General features: G+C 50.5%; 5 protein-coding genes across 5 annotated transcripts; all 5 read left to right on the top strand.

The window, feature by feature from the left end:
• Positions 1–5523: 5523 nt before the first annotated feature.
• On the top strand, positions 5524–8437 carry vmp14 (metalloproteinase, extracellular matrix glycoprotein VMP14; the record flags this gene model as incomplete). The annotated part of the gene is made up of 4 exons (XM_002956005.1): positions 5524–5820; positions 6339–6897; positions 7412–7779; positions 8162–8437. Coding segments are annotated over 4 exons (1500 nt in total), but the record flags the coding sequence as incomplete, so codon positions are not given.
• A 1340-nt stretch (positions 8438–9777) lies between these two features.
• Positions 9778–12860, top strand: vmp13 (metalloproteinase, extracellular matrix glycoprotein VMP13; the record flags this gene model as incomplete). Its single annotated transcript, XM_002956006.1, has 3 exons — positions 9778–10345; positions 11502–11869; positions 12318–12860. The coding sequence occupies 3 exons, from the start codon at positions 9778–9780 to the stop codon at positions 12858–12860; spliced, it is 1479 nt and encodes a 492-aa protein (XP_002956052.1).
• Positions 12678–15951, top strand: vmp15 (metalloproteinase, extracellular matrix glycoprotein VMP15; the record flags this gene model as incomplete). The annotated part of the gene is made up of 4 exons (XM_002956007.1): positions 12678–12779; positions 13570–14139; positions 14468–14845; positions 15784–15951. Coding segments are annotated over 4 exons (1218 nt in total), but the record flags the coding sequence as incomplete, so codon positions are not given.
• Positions 15952–16491: 540 nt separating this feature from the next.
• Positions 16492–19979, top strand: vmp12 (metalloproteinase, extracellular matrix glycoprotein VMP12; the record flags this gene model as incomplete). Its single annotated transcript, XM_002956008.1, has 3 exons — positions 16492–17059; positions 19234–19601; positions 19758–19979. The coding sequence occupies 3 exons, from the start codon at positions 16492–16494 to the stop codon at positions 19977–19979; spliced, it is 1158 nt and encodes a 385-aa protein (XP_002956054.1).
• A 2977-nt stretch (positions 19980–22956) lies between these two features.
• Positions 22957–23361, top strand: VOLCADRAFT_97001 (uncharacterized protein; the record flags this gene model as incomplete). The annotated part of the gene is made up of 1 exon (XM_002956009.1): positions 22957–23361. One exon carries the CDS (start codon positions 22957–22959, stop codon positions 23359–23361), a length of 405 nt encoding a protein of 134 aa, XP_002956055.1.
• Between the last annotated feature and the right edge of the window lie 2112 nt (positions 23362–25473).

Genomic DNA, 25473 nt, shown 5'->3' on the forward strand with positions numbered 1-25473 from the left:
TACAGATAGGGACTGACCGTTCCATTGTACTAGAGCACGATCTCTAGGCGGCCAAAAATCGTTCAGACATAAACAGAAGACTTGATCTCTGTTATGGATTGACAACTCCACAGTTAATCAGTAAGGAAAGCTTCATTAATCAATGCTTCAGCGTTGAACCCGCAATCAGTTTTCTACCCGCACTGCTGATGCATGGCATATAAGCTGCGGGGCGAGTCGCGTCCTAAAGCAATGAAGTTTCACCCAGGCGACTGCGTTGTCCCGTGTGTGGATTAAAGCTCAAGCCTGGCAACTCATCGTGTTGGTAGTGCTGCAAGGCGAGATTGCGATAATACGAAGCGTATTTCGGCGATTATCAACGGCTTGCGGACACAAATGACGCACCAGTTCGTTGGCCGTCTAATTGTAAAGTAAGCCTGCATGGCCGCCCTCCCTGGTGGATCATCACCATGACGTGAGGAGTTATAATAACTTCTGTTTTATGACGAGGTTCCCGATTCGCATGGTCTGGGCGGGCACGCTTTCATTTCTTTAATCATTACCATCCGGCATCACCTAGGATGTGCGCGAAGCCACTTGATATAGGATACAATTCTTGATTACTTTGCCAAAGGCTGTTGTCGATGTGCGTGCGTGGCCGGTTTATCTCAACAACAGTCATTTCCGCGAGCGAGTCAATGGCATCCTGCCTACCTCCTGACGCCGTCATCAAAAGAAGCAGGATCGGCAGTGCCAGACGCCGCATGGCGGCTCTCTTGAGCAGCAGCACTGGTTGGGATGATGTATAATTTGTAGCTTTCCCTGTGCGTGCGTGATAAATGACCGGAAAACTCGCTCTCAGCGTTCATTAAAACAGGATTGCTCTTCTGTCTTCAAACAAGGCGTGGTCTACAGGCTCAGCCAGACGCATGCATGAGTTACGAGCAGTATGCATGTACCTGTGGACGACGGCAAGGAAGTCGAACGATGCTTGCTCGATTGGCCTTCGCGCCGTGCGGCGGGCTTTCCTACAGTCCGCACGAGAAGGCACAATGCCATGTATTTGGCAGTTTTCCTAGTCTTTTATGTTTTTTTGTTGAGGTGACTATTAGATGCAGTACAGTGCCTGTTGGACGCGATAACCGGTTGGTCGTCGGTGGTGTCTCTCCGAGCGCCGGATCCCAAGCAAGCACCACGAACCCTCGTCCAGTCCGTCATTTGGTAACATTTGATATTTCCTTTATATATTCAGTTGCTTATGATCTTGAAAAAAAGATTTTACTCGTTATTTTACTGACAAGACAACGATAGCTGGGCAAGTTTAAAGTTACGATTAAGTTACGCGCAGATGTGGGGACGGTTACATATCGTTACAATCGTGGCGCCGAGTGCGGACGCTGTCGTCCCCCACCGCTGTCCTGGGATCAATGCGCCTTACGGTTTGTGATAAATTATTAAGCTCAAGTCAGCAGGCCCTTCGTTCGAGAAGATAGACCGATGGGGATGTACGTCGCCCGAAAATTGTATCATTGATTGTAGCTACTACAGCGATTGATAAAGCATGCAGAGCAAAGGCAACGACATATTTTTTATTCCGTCATGTAAGAAATATGTCAGACATGACTGTGCGGCTGCTGCTGCTGCTGGCAGCAGCAAGTCATGGAAACGAAGGGAATAAATGCGTGTATACTGCATAAGTTTCCAATCCCCCAAATGGACGATTCGCGAGCGAATGAAGTCATCCCTCTGTATTGTCACCCAGCTGTCGGTCACGCAACTTTAATGCTATATGTGTGGGCACGCCTTTTATCGCATATGTAACGTATCTTGCTGAGCAGGCCGCAGAACGACTATTTCCGTTGCGCCGAAGTATTGTGTGCAAGCGGAGCTGCGGGTCCCCTCGTCAGCGGTCAGCGAACGAGAGATGTTTAGACATTGATAGTACAAGTACTATGAACGTAGTCATTGTACGATCAGACGCTTTAGGGGTGTTTTTGCAGCAGGCCCAAAACCAAAGCCATGCCGTTCCTACGGCGTGTTAAAAAGTGTCCCGCTCGTCGGGTATGACTGTTCCTAGCGTAGGAAAATTCCTGGAAATATGAAGCCCCCTTTTCAGTCCAAACCTGTATTCAAAGCCTGTATCCATTATGCCGTTTCTTGCCCTCCTTCCTCTTCGCCTTCGTCTCCATGCGTCCGCTGTGGCCCGGTGTCCGGCAGTGGTGGCCCCTGTCATGGCGTCAGCAGTGACATCTGGACAGCTGCAGCTGTGTTGGGAATGCCTGCTGCACCCGCCTCCTTGGGGTAAACGCTGACGGGCTGCTATGCCGACGCACACAATTAACATGAGGGCTACTGTAGTATTCTGGGCTTATCACGGGATCTGCAATCACCGATCGGTATTTTTTTGAAAAGTCGTGGTATAACAGCTACCGACTTTACTGTGGAATGTCCACGTTCTGTTGGAAGCGGGAATTTTCAAGCTCAACGGGGTAGGGATTAGGTCGTTCGTCACGAGTCCTGATACTGTTGTGATCGGTGAGACACATTTGAAAGACACAATTGAGGATAAAGACATAGCTCTGGTACTACTGGTCGGCACTACTAGTAAAGCACCCCGGAGGTTTCGGAATTGAGACTCTCGGGATCGAAACCTCCGGGACCTCCGGGACCTCCAGGAACCTCCTATCAGGATCGAAAAATCGTTCCGATGGTGGCAGGTAAAAATGCCCCTAATCGATGGACGGTGGTGACCTGGGATAAAATTGGCCTGCGAGCTGACTCAATAGAGTTGAGCCGCCGTTGACCTGGCAGATTCCGTTGGATGCTGGTGGTGGGTGCGGAACCTACCCTGTCCATGGGCTAGGAGCACCACATTCACACATATCATATATACCTAGGGTTTGGCATTACTTAACGCGCGACCATTGCCCCGGGGAGATCCCCGGATCGAGACCTGTCAGGGTCGAAAATCCTTTCGATGGTGGAAGGTATTGCGCCCCAAGTTGATGGACGGTGGTGACCTGGGAAAGAGTTAACCTGCGAGCCGACCAGGAATGAAGTTGGGCCGCTGTCGACCCGGTAGATTCCGTTGGATGCTGGTGGCGGGTGCGGAACCTGAGCGATCCATTGAGAAGTTGACTAGGGTGACTGGATGAGGGTGCCCCGACATACCGGGGAAGGCAGGGTTTCGCAGGGTAGCTGCCACGGGTGAAGATATACCCACCTGTCTCACACATCATATATACCTGTATAATGTGTGGGACAGGGGGGCATATCTTCACCTGTGGCCACAACCACGGTAGGTGATCAAAAGCGCGTCTTGTCGTTGCTTCATCCCGTTTTCATTATTAATTCTGAGTCATCCTCCTCGCAAAGCACATAATATGTGAGCCCTCGCTTGTGGAATTAGGTTAGGACACGTTTGCGTTTGTCTGTAGGATTTTTATCGTCTATACGTTGCGCCCTACCCTACCCAAATGGAAGCGTGCTAAAGAACGTTCCTGAGAACGCTAAGAATGCTAGGTAGCTACCTGACATATTAGATCTGGACCGTCCATTCCATGATACCAGGGCAAGAATCTACATAGACGACAAAACATTTTGCGGACGTTGACACGCACCACAGCACTACTCTAAACACTTGCTCGACGTGCGCTCTGAAATGCCTTCGACCCCCGCTGCCCATGGATATGCATGCCATGGCAGGGAATCGGTGGCGCGCGCGCGCAGGAACGCCTCAAGGTTCCGCACGACCACCGTATTTCCCAACTTCGTTTAATTCTTTTCATTATCTTTATGTTCCTTGTTAATGCATCCTGGCGCGACGGTATGTGCATGGCATGTTGGGGATGCTTGCTTGTCGCCGGCAATTCATATGGTCGCACATCGGCCAGCACCGGGGAAGATCTCCGCCCCTGACCGACGAGCGATGACACTATATATATAGCAGCAACAATAACTCAGTGCATGGGCGCCACCGGTGACCTGCGGGATTCTGTTTTTATTTCCGGCAGTTAAGGCAGCAGGTAAGCAGTAAATGCCTGCTGTCAAAGCTAAGCCCATTGGATCTACCCCGTTCCACTTGTAGCATCAGGATGAAGAATAAATCAGGTAATATCATTATTTGCAAAGCTCACTTCATTACGAAGGATGCAAATACTTCCAACGGAACGACGTTTTGGCGATTGGGAATGTCCCTAGCTTGGTCGGGCACTCTCTGGAAGGGCGACAGGCTGGCAAGCCTTGTCATACGTGCTGTGTCCAAGAGGCACTGTACAGAAGTCGTACCAGCCCGCCCCCAATTAACGGGGTTAAAACTCTTCGACAGGAATTCGAGCGAGCGCAGGCGCTTAGTATTCCGTGTGCAGATCACAGAGATACAAAGCACATTCAAAAGCATGCATTGTCATCGCAGAAGTCTTTGAAATCGTTTGTCACAGCGAAGCTTCCCAAAACTTAGTAAGGTGAATAAAAAACTTGATGAAGTAAAAATACGCATCCATGATGAGGAGCCTCGCAGCGCTTAAATATTCAAAGAGTAATTCCATGGCTCAAATTTGTTTGCCATTTGAGCCTTTGCTTGCTTTGTCCTGTGCTGCAGGTACTCGCCACCTACAATTGCCGACCGGCTGCTTACTTTGGGCTTCGACAGGGCCATGCGGCACTTAGTCCTGTCGCTAAGCCTGCTATTCCTGGCAACTTCAAGAGGTAAGATAATGTAAGACATGGAATCCCATGAATATCAACGTATGCGTGAAAGCCAGTAATGTGAAAACAGTCAAATTTACTTGGATTATCTGCCGCATCGCGGGCAACGTACGCGTAATCACCATATCATTTGACAAACAAAAAAAACTCGATTGGGGCATAAACGGCACGCTGTATACTCGAATAAGACAAAAATTATGGCCCCAACGAAAACTTCGTGTGCTAAGTTAAAAATTCACCTTGCCATCAACGGACTCAATCAGTCCGCCGCAGAACACATATGTAGGTCTGGTCTGGGTTGACACTACTGCAATTAGCAGTTAAGGTCCTGGGATCGATTTCCGGGGAAACCCCCGAATTAGTCGGGAGCACGAGAATATGGCTAGTTGCTGAAATGTGGAGTTGAGGTCACAGTTGATGGATCAGATTCGTACGCTGGATTGGTGGCGATTGCCGAACTCTCCGTCTCTTCGGATATTCGGGTGAATGGATGAGGAGGGGTCCCTGAAGGCTGGATCCGCCGCCTTGGACTTACAGTTCGTATGGTGAAGACAGTGTGGTAGTGGTGGATGGTGCTATAAGGTGATAAATCGTAGAACTGACAATGTGATAAAGCGGCCCAGAAGCCTCCCACTCTGTAACATTACATTACATTACATTACATTACATATGTAGAGCCAAGCATGCACGCTTGCTCACACGCACACCTGCGGCTGCCTGCCCCCGAGTCAGCCCACCAGAAAGTGTTATCAACCTGCAAAATTATTATTCACCTGACTGCATTATTACTGCGCGCCCTCCCTTGTGGCTGTCTTGACAGGATTTTGTCAGCAGGACATGGGGACTCCGCCTAGCTCCGAAGACGTTCCTCCAGGAGGTGGTGCCCCCGAGGGCCTCTCTAATGCCCCTGATGTTGCAGCATCCGCGACAGTGGATGTGTCAGGCGAGCTCATGCTCGTAGACACCCATTTGGAGGCTCAGTGGATCATCCGCCAGTATGACGGCACCTTGACACCTGTTGCATTGGGCTACACGCCCCCCAAGACGGATGACTTGGGAAAACCCGTGCTATCGGGGGCACTGGTGACTATCGTGAGTTGCAGCTATTCGCACTTCCATTATAATGTGCAGTGCGTTTTCTTGCCAGTCTTCCAGTCATGTATGTGAGGTTAAGTACAGTTAATCATATTATGATCACGGAAGTACGTTTGTGCTCTAAGCAACAAATGTACTTCCGTAATCATAATATGCGCGATGGCAACATCGCGTTTGCATCAACAAGGGATACCATGGTGGAATCACCATTACTGCCATCAGCTGCCACAAAAGAATGAGAGGCCAAATACAGCAGTGACCCAGCCAAGACTTACGGCCAGTCGCCTGGTCACTAGCTGGTTGTATGTACACTGATCATGCACCTCAAATCTTTGGAGCTTATCATAAGCAGTCGCGTTATCTGCGTTCATTCCATGCCGCTGCCGCTTTCATACAACACTGCCACTTCATCACACGCCGCTAATGCATACGCTAATGCTGCGTTACTCCAGTCCTTAATCCTTGATATGACCAAAGCGACTTGTATGGTTATATCATTTCCCGTATCCTACCCTCCTCCGTGCCTGCTGCTGCTCACCATGACGTGTTACATACAGTCGTGCTACATTGACGACCTTGGCATTTGCAATCCAGCTCCGGGTGATAACACCGTAGTCCTGCTGGGGAAAACCCTGCTCCTACCGGATATCAAGACAATTCACCAACGTCTGTTAGTGATCATCCTAGACTATTCCATCTGCGGGTCTCCAGCCACAATGAACCAGACCGCTGCACGCATGGTTTTCCTTGGGCCCAAAGGCGACGGCAGCGGAGGCATTGCCGAAAAGTACACGCAGTGTTCACATGGCAAGTTCAATTTGAACACCACGGCCTTTAAGGTGATCACCGTGAGGAGCAACTGCACGGATGCTATCGTGAAAAAATGCGCATACTGGACGATGGGTTCCGATGGTGAAACAGGAGCACGGTTGTTGCTAGGAGGCAAAGCGTTTGCAGAATTTACCCATTTCGCGTACATCATCCCTCCGGGAGTAGGACGAGTATGCACCTGGAATGGGCTCGCGTCTCTGCCGGGGAAGCAGATCTGGCTGCAGAGCTGGAGCTACGGTGTGCAGCGCTGGGCGACGGTCATGCAGGAGGCCCTCCACAACTATGGTGAGACAGGACAGACCTTTCAGATCCGATGCAGCACATGGTTCGCGATGGAGGTGTGACCGACCAAAATGAAAGGAATTTTCGTTCGCGGTCAGCCCTCCCGCAATTGTTCAGCAGCTATTTGTTACTGCGCATAGTAAGGCTCAATCCCAACCAGACTACCGTTTGCCGTTCCCAGATTGAAGCCTGCGACATCATAGCCAATACAGGTTAGGTCCAGAACGCAGTATTGTAGGACAGCTGTGGCAAGCAGTAGGCGTCCACTCTGCAACCCTGGGGGCTTATAATTACCTATGGTGTTAACGGCAGCGCTAGCGCAACGCCCTGCCAAAATTACATGTTAGCAATGGTACGTTAGCAATGGTACCTACCTAAGCTAAGTACATGGGTCCGAGCCCAGACCGCAACAGCTGGCCTGACCCGACCCAAGCGGCTGAAGTTGCAGCTGTCCATCTAAATGCTAGCCTGTCTGCCCAATGCCAACACAAGTCATTGCCTGACCCGACATTCACAGGTCTAGGGCACTCGTGGCAGGATGGCAGGGAGTCGGAAGACTTTTCCACGGTAATGGGCCGTGGAGATGCCTGCCCCAATGCCGCTGAGTTGGCATACCTTGGCTGGGCCACACCCGCGCCAGGCGGCGACCGTATCGACTCCAAAGCGTTGCCAGTAGGCACATCTCGGACCTTCAATATGCCCGCCACGTACCTGTCTCCTAACGGGAGCTATCTCCGAGTTGTCCCGGACTGGCTGCCGACATACGGCAACCCTTCTGCAGCACGAAACCTGTACATGGCTGTACGAGTTCGAAAAGGCGGGGATACCTTGCTAGGGTCCTTATATGCGAATAAAGTAAACATCCATGAAGTCAACGCGACAATGGTGCGTTCGTGCCGTACATGAGGGAAGCAGATGCCACATGCTCGTGATTGGTATCTTGGTTGCCTGTGCGTCACGAAAAGTTGTTGTACTATTCCTGCAGGATTGTCGATCCCTCATATGGCCGGGTCCCACTATAGCATATATGTATATACATGCTCGCTTGGGATGGAATCCGTGGCTTGCTGATCGTCTTCGAAGTTGTATCGGATAAATGTACAAACAAGAGCGTCTTTGTTACTGCACACTTTAGCAGCAAGCAATACCTGCGCTGACGTTGCCTTCAAACCTATCGGTTCTACTACATATCCACCCTTGCACTGCGTCACCACGGCGGCCCTCTATCGCCCGTCCCACTAACCGCATTTTGCATGCCACTCCTCAGGACAATAATTTGGATACCTATATCTACCAGGATCGCAAAATTTCCTTCGTCTCTGCCACGCCGCCCAAGAGTATGATGAATTTGACCACATACAACCTCGTCATATATGCGGGGTCCTGGGTCGATACGGACGTCCTAAGGGTGCACCTCTGTCGCTATCAGGCCTCCCCAATCGAATGCCCCACTTTGAGGGCACTTGAGAAGCGGCCGATGCCAGCACCGAGCCCGTCTCCCCGAGGTGGTCCCAGGCCGCCAGGGCCTCGTGCTATCACCAACGTTACTGCACCCACAGGAGTGACCTTGTCGGGTGAGCTGATGTACGCCAACTCCCACGCGGTTCCACAATGGGTCATCCGCAAGAGTGATGGCTCAATAACACCAATTGCACGCGGCTATCAGCCACCCCAAACTGACAACTTTGGACAGGCTGTGGTGCCGGGAGCACTGGTGACTATCGTGAGTTGCTTATGTATAACCCGTACCGTTCAATCGCTGTTACACCTTGATGGATGTCCGCTCCCAAATCATGCTTGTAGGAGGGCATATACAGTGTAGTAGCTGAAAGGGCCTCTTGAGATGCTGGTGACGCGTATTTGTAGACGTTATGTGTGCCGTACTATGTACCAGCTACTACACATAGCGAGGCAGGTAGATGCGCCTGGGTGTTCAAGGCATCTGGCACCTGGTGCAAGTACCTCGTCTCCTAAGCCCATGAGAAAGACAAAGGCAGGTTCCGTAACGCAGGCCTGGATGGATACACGATTTCCGTAGCTAGGCGTTCGGCAGATTTTATTCTTCGCATCGACGCGTTTTGCTATGTGCCCGTGACAAAGCGCAAATAACGATGTGGCCATGTATATGGCCAAACAACGCTGTGGCCATGCGGCCACGCAAATGATGATAGGAACTGCATACCCAGTAGTTCCAAACCAGTGGCAAGGCGTGTAATTATAAACAATACTAAACCAGAGACGCGACTGTCTGCTTATCTGTAGTAGCTGGCCGCTGAAAAGGCCTCTCGAGATACTGGTGTTAGCGCTTAGCGCGTATTTGTAGTTGTTATGTGTGCCGTACTGTGTACCGGCTACTACATTATCATTGAATGCCGGAGTTTTAAGGCATTACAAGGCAGTGCATGCCCAGCTAGGATTCCGTACATCTTATTGAATTGAATTGTTATAGGTTTAGAGTGGGAGGCTTCTGGGGCACTTGAACACATTGTCATTTCTATGATTTATCACGCCATACAGCACCATCCACCATTACCACAATGTACTACGCCATACGAACTGGAAGTCCAAGGCGGTTGATCCTGCCTTCTAGGATTCCTCTCATCCAATCACCCGAACATCCGCAGAGACAGAGGGTTCAGCAATCGCCACCGATCCAGCGTGCGAACCTCGATCCATCGACTGTGATCTCAACTCCACATGACATGACATGATGGTGTTACTTTTACCTCATTTGTATATGCTGCCGTTATCAAGTCCCAAATACCGCTTCCGCTTGTCCAGTATGTATGTCCTCCTCCTAACATCCATCTAGCTAGTTCGTCTCATCAAAGTTAGCCGCTCCAACTTTTACTCCTAACTTTCTTGCTATTTGCACCCCATGCCATGTTGCAGTCGTGCAACCTCGATGCCGTTGGCATATGCAATCCAGTTCTGGGCTCCAGGACCATTGTGCTATCTGCGAAGCCGCTGCTCCTACCGGACACCGATACGATTCAACAGCGTCTGCTGGTGATCGTTATGGACTATTCTTCATGCGCATTGCCAGCCACGATGAACCAGACCGCCATTCGAACGATCTTTCTTGGCAACAATGGCGACGGCAGCGGAGGCGTTGCCCAAAAGTACACGCAGTGTTCACATGGCAAGTTCAATCTGAACACCACAGCCTTTAAGGTGATCACCGTGAGGAGCAACTGCACGGATGCGGTGTCGAAATCTTGTTCGTACTGGCGAATAGCTGACGACGGAGACATAGGAGCGAGAGCGTTGCTAGGAAAGGATAAATATTACAGCTTCACACATTTTGCCTACGTCCTTCCAGAGGGCATGATAGGCCGATGTCCATGGTCCGGCCTGGCACTCTCCCCGGGGCAACAAATTTGGCTGCAAAGCTCGAGCTATGGCGTGAATCGCTGGGCCACAATCATGCAGGAAGCTCTACACAACTACGGTGAGGCTAAAAAGGGGAGTTGCTACAACAAAAATGTTTTATGTTCTGTTTTGTACTCAATTCCTCGAATTGATTACCATTAGCGATCAAGGTGCTGAGAACATAAGTATACAGCGCCTGCTGTTCGTGGGTAGATTCTGACAGGCTGCTGCTTACAGACTCTTTGCGTGGCGACGATGTCCTTCAGTCCCAACAGGATGGGGTGTTCGTTGTCGAACGGGGAGGAAATGTATGCAGGCCATGTAGGATTGGTTTGTCCAGTTTGGACAAGGAACGTTCCTGCCTTTACATCCTCGTATAGCAGTTGCCGTACAGTGTGACACACACATCATCTATGATTGTGCACCACGGCGGCTTAAGCTTGCTGCACCTTCAGAGGCTTTTTCCGCGGCCAGGTACTACAGTTAGCATAGAGATATCCGTACACATTGTAACCTGAAGGTCGTCAGCTTATCCGTGAAAGGCTACAAATAAAGTAGGTATCTGTAGGTATCTCGTAACTTGTAACTTGTAATAAAGTAGGTATCGCAGGAGGCAACCAGGTCAACCATGACGATCCTCTGCACGAATTTGCAGATGTGCTTAACTGAGAAGCCGCTGTGTCCAGAAAGCCTTAGGAACGCCTAGGCGGATGTAACCCAGCATATGGCGTGACATGATTTGAGCACCCTGCTCTGCCCGAGGATAGAAGATGGTAGGCACAGGCTGCTATTGTGGCCGTAACGGCCCAAGACGGATACCTTCGTCTAGAGGGAGTAATATAGTAGCTGTCGAACAGTACGGCAGATACACGAGGCTGTAGTAGCTGGCCGCTGAAAAGGCCTCTCGAGATGCTGTTGGACGCGCTTAACGCGTATTTGTAGTTGTTCACGGTGCCGTACAGTGCTCCGGCTACTACAGGCATTCTCAGCGGCCAGCCCCTACACCTCTCCGAGCAATTTGACCAAGCACACCATGCACAGGTTATAATGTTGTATATCCTGCTTGGGGCGACTGGAAATCATCACCAGTAGCTGAAGCGTGTTCAAATCACACCTGATGTGTTCCCGCATTGTGTGTATTGCATGCACGCTTTGTGTAAGTGTGCATGTTGCATCAAAAACAAAGAAAAATCTTTCTATTTAGCCACACACACGTGCCTGACCCTATCCACCAGGTCTCTGGCACTCGTGGCAGAATGGCCAGGAGTATGAGGACTACTCCACCTTCATGGGGCGCGGGGATGTCTGTCTCAATGCCCCCGAAATGGCTTACATGGGCTGGGCCACACCTGCACCAGGCGGCGGCAGCATCAATTCGAATGCATTGCCAGTTGGCATGACCCTCACCTTCAATCTGCCTGCCACTTACCTAACTCCGGAAGGAAACTACCTTCGAGTCATCCCCGACTGGCTGCCGTCGTACAATACCAGCACTCAAGCAAAAAACCTGTACATCGCTCTACGAGCCAGCAAGGGTGCGGACAGCGCGCTAACATCTTTCTACGCAAGCAAATTAAATATACACGAAGTCAATGCAAAAATGGTGCGTTCATACCGAAGGCCCTGCCAGCCTTTTTTTATAGATCCGCCGTGCCCATGGTACATTAGATAGGGACTATCACTATTTACTATACCAGGGCACGATAGGTAATAGGATATTCACAGACGTACAGTAAGCTGTGAAGGCTATAGGATGTGATTGTACTGAGTACCATTCAGAGCTTTCAACTTACTTATCTTGCTTTTGGAAATCGTAAGGTTCGAAATTCCAAATTTGGAAATGGTGCCAAATTTGGAACTCATATTTCATTACTCCACACTCCGGATATATAATGTGGGCCCAAATAAAACTGAGGCCGTTGTACAGATGTTTCTGTAGCGATCCTTTTACACGATTGCTTTACCAGCCTCCAAAACCTCCGACCCTCACTCCCGCCCCCCTCACTGCTTGCGGGCCCCCGCCAACCTCACTTCTCCCCCCACCACCGTAGGACAGCAACCCGCTGTTCTACATGTACATGGATCGCAGAATCTCCTTCTTTGCCGCGACCGCACCCCAAACCCGGATGAACATCACAAGCTATAACCTTGTTGTATATGCGGGATCCTGGATCAATACGGACATCTTAAGGGTACATCTCTGCCGCTTCATGAGCTCCGCCAAAGAATGTCCTACTTTGAGAGCAGCCGAGGAGAAGCCGCAGCTACCACCGCCTAACCTGCCTTCCCCCAGGCGCAGTGTTATGTTGCCGCCCCCTCCCCGTGCTACCACCAACAACACAATGCCTACCACCGTAGACGTATCGGGCACACTCATATTCAAGCAATCTCACTCAAATATGTCTGAATGGGTCATCCGCAAAAGCGACGGCTCCGTATTACCTATAGCACGTGGCTATCAGCCACCGAAGGCGGACAACCTTGGTCAAGTCGTGGTTCCAGGGGCGCTGGTGGTCATTGTAAGTTACGTGCTGCTTACCCTTGCATGTGGCCTGTGGATAGAAACTTATTATTACTCTCTAGCTAACAGCTGACTAGTACTGGATGGAGCCCTTCCGCCCTTCCTATATAAAACCCACCGTATTCGTCAAGCATTTGATTTGCTGCACGGCCTATATTGGGGCCCTGCCAGGCCCTGCTTCCCTTTCGATCAGGGTGGAATGGCTCTAAATTCGGTTGGCTAACTGGATGCCCTGCTATCTTTGATGCATCGGTTCACCACACGCTTACCAGCAGTCCGGCTGGACCTAGCTAAAGTGTACGAACATTAACAATACATAATACATGAACTCATGATCAGCTCCCTGATCGTAAGCTGCGACAATTACACTCTACAATATACAAGGACCGAATATCTCATTGTTCCTCCTTAGCCTCGTGTATGCTCCAGATGTCCATTCTTCATGACATGAGCAGTTGGTGCATACATGGGCAGGCAGCAGGAGCGTGTCATGACTGGATGACTGCTGGGACATAGCTATAGAACACGCATGCAGAAATGTCTAACCGAGCCCACCTGCCTCAAAAAGAGTACGAATCAATCACCATCCGGGAGAGAGAGAGTGTCTGTGTCTATGTGCATATGTGTTACAACATGAGTTGCATTAATATTACCCTCCAAAATGTAACGGGCCCATACAAGCCGGGGACCCAAAGGCCAGCAGAAGGCTGCCCAAAATAGATAAAAATCATAAAAAGCCACAAGGAAACATTCTTACATCCTAACCCCATGCCATGTTGCAGTCGTGCAACCTCGATGCCGTTGGCATATGCAATCCAGTTCTGGGATCCAGGACCATTGTGCTATCTGCGAAGCCGCTGCTCCTACCGGACACCGATACGATTCAACAGCGTCTGCTGGTGATCGTTATGGACTATTCCGCCTGCCGCTATCCAGCCACAATGAACCAGACCACCGTTCGAACGATCTTTCTGGGTCGTAAAGGTGATGGCAGCGGAGGCATTGCCCAAAGGTACACGCAGTGTTCGTATGGCAAATTCAATCTGAACACCACAGCCTTCAAGGTGATTACCGCCAAAAGCACAGTACCATGCACAGATGTGGCTGTGAAGCAGTGTGCAGATTGGCGGATCGCTCAGGATGGAGATGCCCGAGCAAAGGCAGTGCTAGGGGAAAAGGAGTTTTCAAGCTTTACCCATTATGCATACATCATCCCAGGGAACATGTCCAACAGTCAGTGCGCCTGGAAGGGCCTGGCTTACTTGCCAGGGCAGCAAATCTGGCTCAAGAGCACAACCTACAGCGTGAGCCGCTGGTCCACAGTCATGCAGGAGGCCCTGCACAACTATGGTGAGGCTGGGCGTCGTGGGGACGCCCATAAGTACTAAAGAAACGGACCCCATAACTACAAACTCAGTACGAATATTATTGCGTCTAATGTGCTACTACAGCAGTTTCTCCCTCCAAAAGCCATGATAGTTAGGCGTATGTACGTATACGCTCCCACCAAGCAATTTGTGCGTGGTGATGGCCTAAGAAATTAACCCGTCGGAGCTCAGGAGGGCACGGCACTTGGCCGCATCCATGGTTGGGAAGCACAGAACCGCAGCTACATGCAGCTAGCACGATAAAGAGGTAACCTCTGTCGGCCCTACATGTGTTTGATGCCATACACACCCAGGTCTGTGGCATTCCTGGGAGAATGGCGTGGAGTATGAGGATTATTCCACAGCTATGGGCAGCGGAGTTGCCTGCCCCAACGCCCCCGAGTTGGCCTACCTTGACTGGGCCACACCCGCGCCAGGCGGCGACCGCATTGACTCCAACTTATTGCCAGCAGGCACCGCCCTCACCTTCAGTCTGCCCGCCACCTACTTATCCCCAGACGGAAACTACCTCCGAATTGTTCCTGACTGGCTGCCATCGTACAGAACTAATGTTGATGCCAAGAACCTCTACATTGCTGTACGGGTCAACAAGGGTGGTGACAGTTCAATGACGTTATACTACGCAAACAAGTTAAACATCCATGAAGTCAACGCTATCATGGTGCGTCAGCATGTACCAAACATCAGGTTTACTGTGAAATATGTATATGAATATAACGAGCATAAGGTATGTGCCTGGTGTGTGCATATCACAGGCGGATCGAAGATGCGTTCACATGCAGCAGGAGTCACAGCTCATCAGGTTACAGCTTCTAAAATGCTATGAACGTGTCGGTGTTGCGGAACTAATGGCCATATGTATCTAGTTTATTTCATCACCGGCAGCGTGGGTATGCGTTGCCACATCCTAACCCATGTCTGTGGTGCAGCAAAGGATTAAATTAAAGATTTGAAGCTTATTTGGGTATCAATATTGCACATAACTGGAATTTCAAAGGTTGTGGAATGTGATCATATAAACATGCGGATGAATCGAGTTGAAGTAGAGCGAGTCAGCAGCGCTGCTAGCAGAAGGCGGCGCTACACCACACCACCATAGAAATACACAGGTAGACCTGAGCGATCGTTCTTCCATTTGTTCCTAACTTCTAGACCGACAAAATCGCGCCGGACAGCCATTTTGGTCAGCTTCAGGGGGAGGAGATAGCAGAGGTTCCCTTTCGCCATCATGGAAGATAGCCACGCTGCTAACTTGCCATACTTCCGACACATACATAGTTGCAGTTTACCTCAATCACGCACGCAAACCAGAAAAACAGGGTCAGCCTGCTGGTAAAGTCATTAATCCAAACCCTGCAGTAATGATTTACTTCATCGTTGTGTAACCTCCGTTTATATTCGCTGTCAACCACGCCCACCATACTCATCTACCATGCGCCCAGGAAAAACCTCCCGCCCTTGTGATGCATGCATTCGCAAATAACTGCGGGACCATTAATGTGTGTGCGCATCCTTTCTGTGGCACCTCACTCACCTCACAACCCGCCCGGTGCTGCTATTTGTCCCGCAATCTGCCCCCTCTCTCCATAGGACAATGATCCGGACGCCTATGTTTACAGTGACCGCAAGGTGTCCTTCGTCACTGCTGCCGCACCTCAAAGTCGGACAAACCTCACTGCATACAAGCTTGTCGTGTACGGTGGATCCTGGGTCAGCACGGACATCCTCAGGATACATGTCTGTCGGTACCAGTCCTCGTTGACAGAATGCCCCTCTTTAGAGGTTCTGGAGAGGAAACAGTTACCGTTAAACCCTCCTCCCCACATAAGTGTGAGGTCACCGCCCCCACCCCGTGTTACTGTCAACGTTACTAATAAGCCCACAGCCGTGGATGTGTCGGGCGCGCTCATGTCCATACAATCCCACACCGAGCTGCCTCAGTGGGCGATCCGCAAGAGTGATGGCTCCATAACACCAATTGCACGCGGCTATGAGCCCCCCAGGGTGAATAACCTTGGACAGGCTGTGGTGCCAGGAGCACTGGTGACTATTGTAAGTATCTAGTTTTTATTAATTTTACGTAGATGTGGGTTGCATAGACATGCCGCGGTTGAAATATTACAATGACTGAAATGGAGCTTATCGCACGCTATTACCGTTTACAAAGTGGAACTCAATATCCGTTGCCGCAACATATATCATTATTAGGAATTGCATCTGCTGTTGCTGCAGCTGCTGCTGATCGGAGATGCACACACCGCAAATTCAGCCCTTACCTCTTTCCTCCCGTTCGGTCCATTGTTCGCCATACATCTCATGTTGCAGTCATGTTACATCGACATCCTTGGCATCTGCAATCCCGTTCTGGGCTCCAGGACCACCATATTATCTGTGAAACCCCTGCTCCTACCGGACACCAAGACGATTCACCAGCGTCTGCTGGTGATCCTTCTAGACTATTCCGCCTGCAAGTTGCCAGCCACAATGAACGAGACCACCGTTCGAACAATCTTCCTGGGCCATAAACGTGATGGCAGCGGAGGCGTTGCCCAAAAGTACATACAGTGTTCGCATGGCAAATTCAATCTGAACACCACAGCCTTTAAGGTGATCACCGTGAGGAGCAACTGCACGGATGATGCCGTTAAGAAGTGCGCCTACTGGCGAATTGCAGAGGATGGAGACATCGTGTCAAAGAAAGTGCTTGGGGAAACGGGGTTTGCAGGCTTTACTCATTACGTGTACATCATTCCCGGTGGCATGTCGAACCGGTGTCCATGGGCTGGGCTGGCGCACCTGCCCGGAGAGCAGATCTGGCTGCAGAGCTCTACCTATGGCGTGAACCGCTGGGCGACAATCATGCAGGAGGCCCTACACAACTACGGTGAGCCTATACAGAGCCTATACAGGGCTGCTGCCCAACCCCAACGGGAAGTGTATGTCTGTGTGTGCCGGTGTGTGCATATGTTTTATTGATCTGAGCCACCTTGATAAGGGAAATATGATGTGTGGGACAGGGGGACATATCTTCAATCGTGGCCGCTACCCGGCAAAACCCTGTCTTCCCCAGTATTTCGGGGCACCCTCATTTAGTCACCTAAGTCAACAATTCAGTGGATCGGTTAGGTTCCACATCCACCACCAGCATCCAATGGAATCTGCCGGATCGACGGCGGTTCCAATTCCATCCCTGGTCGGCTCGCGAGTCAACTTTATCCCAGGTCACCACCGTCCATCGACCAGGTGCACTTCACCTTCCACCATCGGAAAGACTTTGGATCCCGAGAGGTCTAGATCCCGAGATCTTCCGGGGTAATGATCCGTGATTTACCAGTAGTGCCTAACCTGGATAAATATCTATCGAAGCGCGGTCCATTGTCATGCAACGTTTCAGGAGTTGCCATTCAAAATGTAGACATATATGGACAGTTCAGGTACCGTAGTGCTACTTATAGTTCGTACTACAATAATTCGGGAGGCACCACGAATATGTAGCACGTACATATTCTAAGGTATCCCAAGGGACCGCAGCCCCGAAATATCGTACCCTCCGAAGCCGGTCGATCAAACTTCGCAAAAACTAGGATTTTAAGGCGGAAATCAGCTCTTAAATACATAAAATATAGTCATAAACGTAGGACATGAACAACGCTGGCAAACGTGCAAGACAGGCAACCCTGCTTCAATGCGGGATGAAACCGCTAGCACCAAACGCTCCGGTGAGCGACCGAGCTGGATTTGCACCAGTTAGGCTTGATGATGCTGTTGTCGAGGCCCAGCGTGAGCGAATGCAGCACGAGGAGGTTGCTAGGCGCGAGCGCAATGCGGTCAATGCTACATTAAGACACGTTTCAGTAGCAACCACCCAAACACTGTATTGGCCCGGCCGGTTGGTTATTAGGTCGTTGCCACTGGTACTAAACTGTACGATCGGTCCCAGAATTTGCTAGGGCGTTTCCAAAGTGCGAAAATGGTGAGAGACCATGAGCCTATGGGTTCCCGGTGGAGGGAGACTGACTGGAAGCTGCAGTTTGAAAAGCCCCGAAGGAAGGGGCCCCGAAATTTGTATCATGCCCGCAAAATCTGGTCCGGCCTTCCCCGAAATTCAAAGAGCACGTACAAATTTCAGAAAGTTTTTTGACCCCTCCCCGAACAAAGCGATCACGAACTATAAGTAGCACTACGGTATATGCATGTTAGGAGAGAGATGGCAGAGCCGGTAGGAAAAGCGGCTCACTGGCAGTAGTGGTACCGGTGAAAGGCAAATAGTGGTGAGCGGCTAGAACTGACTACAGACAACGTGGGCACCTAAGGTCGCAACCAGATAGAGTTTCAAAACATATTTTACTATCCTAAGATAGATGACAGCGCAGAGGGTCATGCTACAACAGAGCGTGTGCAATGCGGTGACAAGCAGGCACAACGAACCCTTCCTGTACATGTGAAAGCAGAACGTTAACTGCTGACCTGTCGCAAACAAATACAAGGACAAGAAAACGGAGCACAATAATGCTGCAAATTAGCAAGAGGGACTATCTTGCGTTGGGCCTAGCCGGGATTATAAGCTACCCAGCCTTCATGGTAGAGAACCTAACTACCTAGCTAGCTGGGGCCGGGTAACCCCTAATAATAGGGAGTTCCCCCCGGGCCCGGGGGGATGGGCCATTACCCTCTACTTAGCTATCACTGCCATGGCGTTAGCTTGACTGATAAAAATCGGCCGATAGGGGTGTATCAAGGACATGAAAACAGACCTACATGATAGCCTTCGATTCAGGGCTTGTTTCCAGCAAGATCTCAATTGTAATCCCGCCTCAACTGCTCATTGCCCCATGATGGGGCGCCTACCCGCAACCGTGATAATGCCAGTGCTTTCGGCTGCGTAATCTTACAGCATCCCGGTATGCACCCTCCCGTATATATGTGTTCTCCGGCTTACATCACATTCATTTAATGGTGAAAAAGCTTTTTCACTTAAGTGCTGCATTGATCCTCTCTATCTTGCCATTCAGCACTGACACAATGTGTTTGAGGACGCGCCAACACATGGGCCCCCAGGTCTCTGGCACTCTTGGCAGGGTGGCTATGAGTATGAGGATTATTCCACCTCTATGGGCCGTGGGGATGCCTGCCCCAACGCGGCCGAGCTAGCCTACCTGGGCTGGGCCACACCCGCACCAGGCGGTGATCGTATTGACTCAAAAACATTGCGACCGGGCACCGGCCTTACTTTTAGTCTACCCGCCACCTACCTATCCCCGGAAGGTAACTACCTCCGGGTCGTCCCCGACTGGTTGCCATCGTACAAAAACAGCTCCCAAGCGAAGAACTTGTACATCGCTGTGCGGGTTAACAAGAGTGGTGATGGCTCACTGATATCTCTCTACTCTAACAAATTGAATCTCCACGAAGTCAACGCAACCATGGTGAGTTGGTTTATGCCTACCTTGTTCAAAAATGTAAAGTTTACATTTTCAGCATCCCCTTTATCCAAGCATAACACCTCTGGAAGCAAGGCCCCCACTGCTGGCTTCACCTCAGCCTTTCACCTCCCCATGCCCCCTACGTACTTACCTGTGCAGGACAATGATCCGGATACTTACATCTACAGTGACCGTAAGATCACGTTTTTTAACGCCATTACACCTCAAAATCGGACGGACTTTGCCATCTACAAGCTTATTGTGTACGGTGGATCCTGGGTCGGCAAGGATATCCTCAAGGTGCACCTCTGCCGCTACCAGAATTCCCCAACAGAATGCCCTACTTTGAGGGCACTTGAAAAAAGGAAGTTACTAGAGTAAACAGGTGGCAACAGGTTACGCAATCCCTCATCTCCATAGTCTTCATCCTCATGTGCTGGTGGGCACAATGCTGCCGTTCAACCCCAAGCCAGCCCAACCCCGTGTCCAACCGGCAGTACAACCTCCTGCCAGTATTCCACCATATGTTATTTATGATGCCGGGTCGTTCGGGCTCGCTGCTAACAGGCTGCTAGCAGCGCTGCTGGCCGCCACCACCTCCACCGCCTGCGCTGGATGGTGGCGGAGTTGTCATATTTTTTGTCAAACGATGATGGAAGCCTAGACAGCACATACAAACGGATTACGGAAGCGAGCCGGGTTACATTGCTGCTGTCTGTATGCTTTTGGTCAGGCAGTCTATACTGGAGCCAGGTTGCGTTGCATGATGGTTTCAGAAGGACCGCTAGCTGGCAAACCGTTGGGACGAGCAAGTGTTGCCTCCTGCTGCAGGGCCCCAAGATGTTTAAGGAGGACTGCTAGCTGCGTCTGTAAATTATTTATCGCATATCGATTGTATGTGCCCTCATGCAGTAGGTTGGGACGAGTCCCTGCCTAATACTTGAGGGCGCATCTACTAGTAAAGACGACATAAAGTTTACGGACATGGTATACTTAGAATGGTTATTAGGTACATCCGTTTGTGAGGCCCTGTGCGACGCTCAGTTGGTCAGTCGAGAACGCAGCAATGTTAGCCCAAAATTTACAATCCCTCCTGCAGCTACCCGCTGCTCCTTGAGGTACGATGACGGAACTTCAACGACTGAGCCAACATGCTGCTGGGAGCAGCCCGCTGCATAGCTTCAAAAATTGGGATGTTGCAATTCGTGGCTAGGCACATACCTGGTAGACAGCTATGCGCGTTACTTCACAGCAATGGGGATTAAGTGTGTGGGGATAAAGTGCACAAGCCAGAAAGTGCAATAAATTTAAATGCGTGGAGTAATGTAGTGAATATATTTTTGGCACCGGACATCAGTAAATTAACTCGCAACCTTATTAAAAAAATATGAAAGGACGGAGTGTGCCAGTAAAGCGTGTGTAAGAATTTTTGGATGGGCAGTTTTTGTGCATTAATAGCTGCTGGCCGCTGATAAATGCCTCTTTACATGCAGGCGGAGCGTGTTTTTATCGACGATACGTGTGCCGTATTTTGTACAGCTACATTGTTACACATACCGACGGCACACATTATTGTCTATGATGTTGTATGCTACTAGGCAATGCTGACGCGTGCGCGGAAACCAAGCGGTAGGTGTACACATGTGTTACCCTTCCTGCATTATTGTTGCTTGATGTATATGGCGGTGGCTCAAATCTTACGTGTACGGATATGAACACTTTTTAAGTTGTATCATATTTATGTTGGCTGAAATAAACTGACTTAAGCAGCACTACCACCCAGCTGTAGTATTCTGGGTATACCACAGGATCTGCGTCCGCCGATCGGTACTTTTCTGCAGTCGTGATACATCACCAGCCCACAGCAGCCAGAACGGCTACAAGAGGGCAATTGCAAGTTAAAGCAACCATGTTGCTGCTGAGCAAACACACCCCCAGCAGGTACGGGCGGATTGTAACCCGAAGGAGCAGCAGCATCCCAACAGTGCACCCTGCAAACGAACCTGCATTCTTTGACACGCACCCATGCACGCAGCCTCCAGCCATCCATCTGATCTACGCTCGAGGCGTCACCACCTACAAGTCAGCATTCATAATCGTACTCCTAGTTCCTCTCATACCTCCGTTACGGGGAGGCTGAGCGTCGACTCAGAAACGAGCTGAAGTTCCATGTCACTCGAAATGCGCGACGCAGCAGTTCAAGCACGAATGATCGCGGCTGCATGCCGACGCGGAAAGATATGAATCATCCCCAAATGGTATCCCTAAAAAAGGTATGCGCAGACGTCGTCAATTGAAGAATGAAAGGGCTTGGTCAAAAAAGCTTTGCTTAGTAGCAAATTATACAATACCGCACATATGCATATGTACCATCAATAGATGTAAATGCTAAATAAAGAGCATTCCCAGCTGCAGCATCTCAAGAGGCCTTTTCGGCTGCCAGCCACGCACTACACATCGTCAGCTACGACTCCCCAAAACCTCGCTTAGGCTGCAAACACCCATCCATTCCTTGTGAACTGTATGTATGTTGTTACAGGGTGGTTAACTTCGCCAGCGGCCCCCTTTCCCGGGGCAGTCCCTGCTCTCCCCTGCTAGAGGGGCACCCTAATCCGTCACCCCATCCGACTTCAGAATGTATTCGTTGGGTTCGGCAACTCACCACCAGCATCCAACCAAATCTAGCGGATCAACGGCGCATCAACTTAGTTCCTGGTCAGCTCGCAAGTTGATATTATCACGTCCTACACCGTCCATATGATGGGGGGCCACCTCCCATTTCATCACTCCTCAAACACCCGAGGAGCTGGCAGGCGGATTTGAACCCGGGTCGACTGGATCGACTGGGAGCAGAAGTCAGGCCTTCACTTCTGCCAGCCGCCTGCCTGTATGTACATGTACATGTATATGCGCCTGTATGTACATGTACATGTACAGCAGCCGCAGCCGGCCCCCAATGCCGTTCCTCAGTACGTGTCAGTTGTTGGGATTGCCCTGCTCCGCCAGCAGCCGGCATCCAAGACGTGCACACTGCTGGATATGCTGGTTAGTTGAGTACAATCTGCTGCCCTGTTGTACGTTTATACGCGGATCTCAAAGCGCAGTTACGTGGCTATATATGCCTGCTTTGAAATGATAGTCTTATGCATGACCACAAACGGAAATGGCTAGCCGGAACATTAAGAAGTTACTACATAATATGCCGTAGGCAGTATGAAGCTGTTGATGAACTGGCACTCGTGTGCTTAGTACTAGCACACTCGACACAGCACACGATGGTGATAGTAGAGCGTGCCATTTCACTAAAGCTTCTTTGGTGGAGGGCGGACGGTTATCTTCCGTGGTGGCGACGGAAATGATGGCGGTCTTGGCGAACCTGGTGACTGTGGATGCTGCGGGGCCCTTGGCGATCTCGGTGGGGAGGGTGACGGTGGGCGCCGGAGAGGTGATGGTCGCGGCGATAGAGGCGACTTCTGCTGTGACTGCTGAGGAGGTGAAGATCGTGGGGATGGTGGTGACATCCGTTGCATGGGGGAAGGTGAAGGTGGTGGCGATGGAGGCGACTTCTGCTGTTGCTTTGGGGGAGGTGAAGGTCGTGGGGATGGAGGCGACTTCTGCTGTTGCTTTGGGGGAGGTGAAGGTGGTGGCGATGGGACGCAGTCCGGGTCAGCCTCATCCTGGGGAACCATACAATCATAATGGGATGGGTTCAACGAAAGATCCGATCCAAATGGCATCTCCCCCGAGTACGTTTTTCGCCTGATGTTACAATGTGGAAAAAAGTTTACTTTTATTAATCCTGATGTATATTTATACAAAATGATTTGCTGCTGCTGTATGTTTCCCATTTTCTCCTTCCGCCTCCCTTTAAGTGCATCCCTGCGACGATAAAGGCCCGTATACTGACCCACTCAATCCCCAGCTGCCCGTTAAAGTGCGCTTGAAGGAATGAAGCACTATGGGTGGAAACTGAGTGTGCCAAAGTCCACGTCGGTGCCCTTTATCAAGGACATATTCACAATTCACAATGCACATGTTTTTGGGTAGTTCGTTGTCTGGAAAAGTGCATCGATTGGCATTTTCTCATCCATGGGGCGTTCACGGATGGCGCACAAGGAAATGTGGACTGGCTTCCTAGACAGCCCAGCAGACCCACTCAACAGTACCAGCACTGCTGGCAACGCCCACGTACCACCAGACCATCACAGTCGTTGTCCCGCCCGTCGCCACATGAGTCGCCACCCTGGGCCTCTGATGGTCCACTGGAACGGCAGATAGTAACGGTAGCGTTGGCTGCCTCGGAAAGGTTGGGAACTCTTATAACCAACCCATATGCAGCACGGTACACTCCTCCCTCAAACAGTGTTGCTTCGACTGTTGAAGGTTTGTAGGAACGAGGACTCTGGGGAGTGGAGCATACATGGAAACGGAAGAAGATGGCCCATAGCACCGGAAAAGGAGGGTTTGTTCTGGGGACCTCAACCATATCGTGTATTTAAATAAGGGGGTGGCCATGTTGGGAGTTGCCCTACACTACCAGTTTTTGTTATCACAGGTATCCACCAGCTGTGCGGACGTCCAGCTGTGTCACCTGACATCTGGCCGGAGGTCAAACCAACGCACCCTAACAGTAGTATGATCTAGTAATTTAGAACCGCGCAACATATTGTAGTGCACTGAATTTAATGACATGTTATAGGGTCAGCACCGTCCGATGCAGGCAAAATCACACGACAGTGTGAATGTGAGTTCAATCTTGTAATGAATCTGACCAGCAGTGAGGCGTGGTGGTTATTAACTGTATACAGCATGTACGTACATGCTAAAATGTCACTACATGCTAGCAGCATCAACCAAGCATATATACAAATAAAGGCTTTCAAAGATCAGTCAGTCAATCGATCAAGCAGTATTCCGAGAAGTCCCAATCATAGAGGCGTGTGTTTATCGGGTCAAGGTAAATGTGTGGGCCCAGGTTTCTTCGTCCCACGGTAAACACTGGCCACGGCCGTTGCAGCAGCAGGCCGCTGATTAAAAAGGCTTCTCTCTCTATGCATTATTGCGCATATTTGAATTCAATGGTGTGTACCATACTACCAACAATTACTTTAATAAGCTACATGCAGTAGCTAGCCGCTGACAAGACCTCTTGAGATGCTGTTGGAGCGGCTTATCGCGTATTTATAGATGATATGTGTGCCGTACTGTGCCGAGCTACTAGATTCCTCCCCTCTGAATGGATCCGTCTACGGCCACACCGGCCTGTGCTTGGCGCCTCCTAGCCTCAGGCAGTGAGTGCTCACTCCACAGCACGGCATGTGCCGGCTCATATGCGCCTTGTTGTGTTAAGGTTTTCCAGGCACAGAGTTTTTCCCCAGTAAATCACAACTTCAACTTCTTGTCACGACATTCGTGCAGAGGATCCTTGACCTGGTCGTCCGCCAAGATATCTACGAAGTCGACTACCGGGGTCGAATTGACAACCTCAGGGACACACTGTGGGACACTCAGGGACACATCGTACATGTCTGGCAGACATGTACGATGGAGGTCTCCGATACCCATTGTATTACCTGGCCGCTGAAGAGGCCTCTAAAGATGCTGGTGCAGCGCCTTATTTATAGGCAATATTGCCGTACTATCTACAGCTACTACACTACTACATCCCAAGCTACTTAACCCGCCCCAACTATGACAAACACTGCCAACCCACCCTGACTGAAGGGCCCGACCGTCTCAGGCCCGACCGGCCACATGTGTGTACACAACCCTTAGCTTCGCCTATCCTCGGGCAGTGGATTGCCAGCCAACGTCCCATCATGCGCACCCCTGTAGTATCTGGCCGCTGAAAAGGCCTCTCGAGATGCTGGTAGAC

This window comes from Volvox carteri, assembly GCF_000143455.1.
Source record: "Volvox carteri f. nagariensis unplaced genomic scaffold VOLCAscaffold_57, whole genome shotgun sequence".
In the NCBI taxonomy this organism is placed as follows: domain Eukaryota; kingdom Viridiplantae; phylum Chlorophyta; class Chlorophyceae; order Chlamydomonadales; family Volvocaceae; genus Volvox; species Volvox carteri.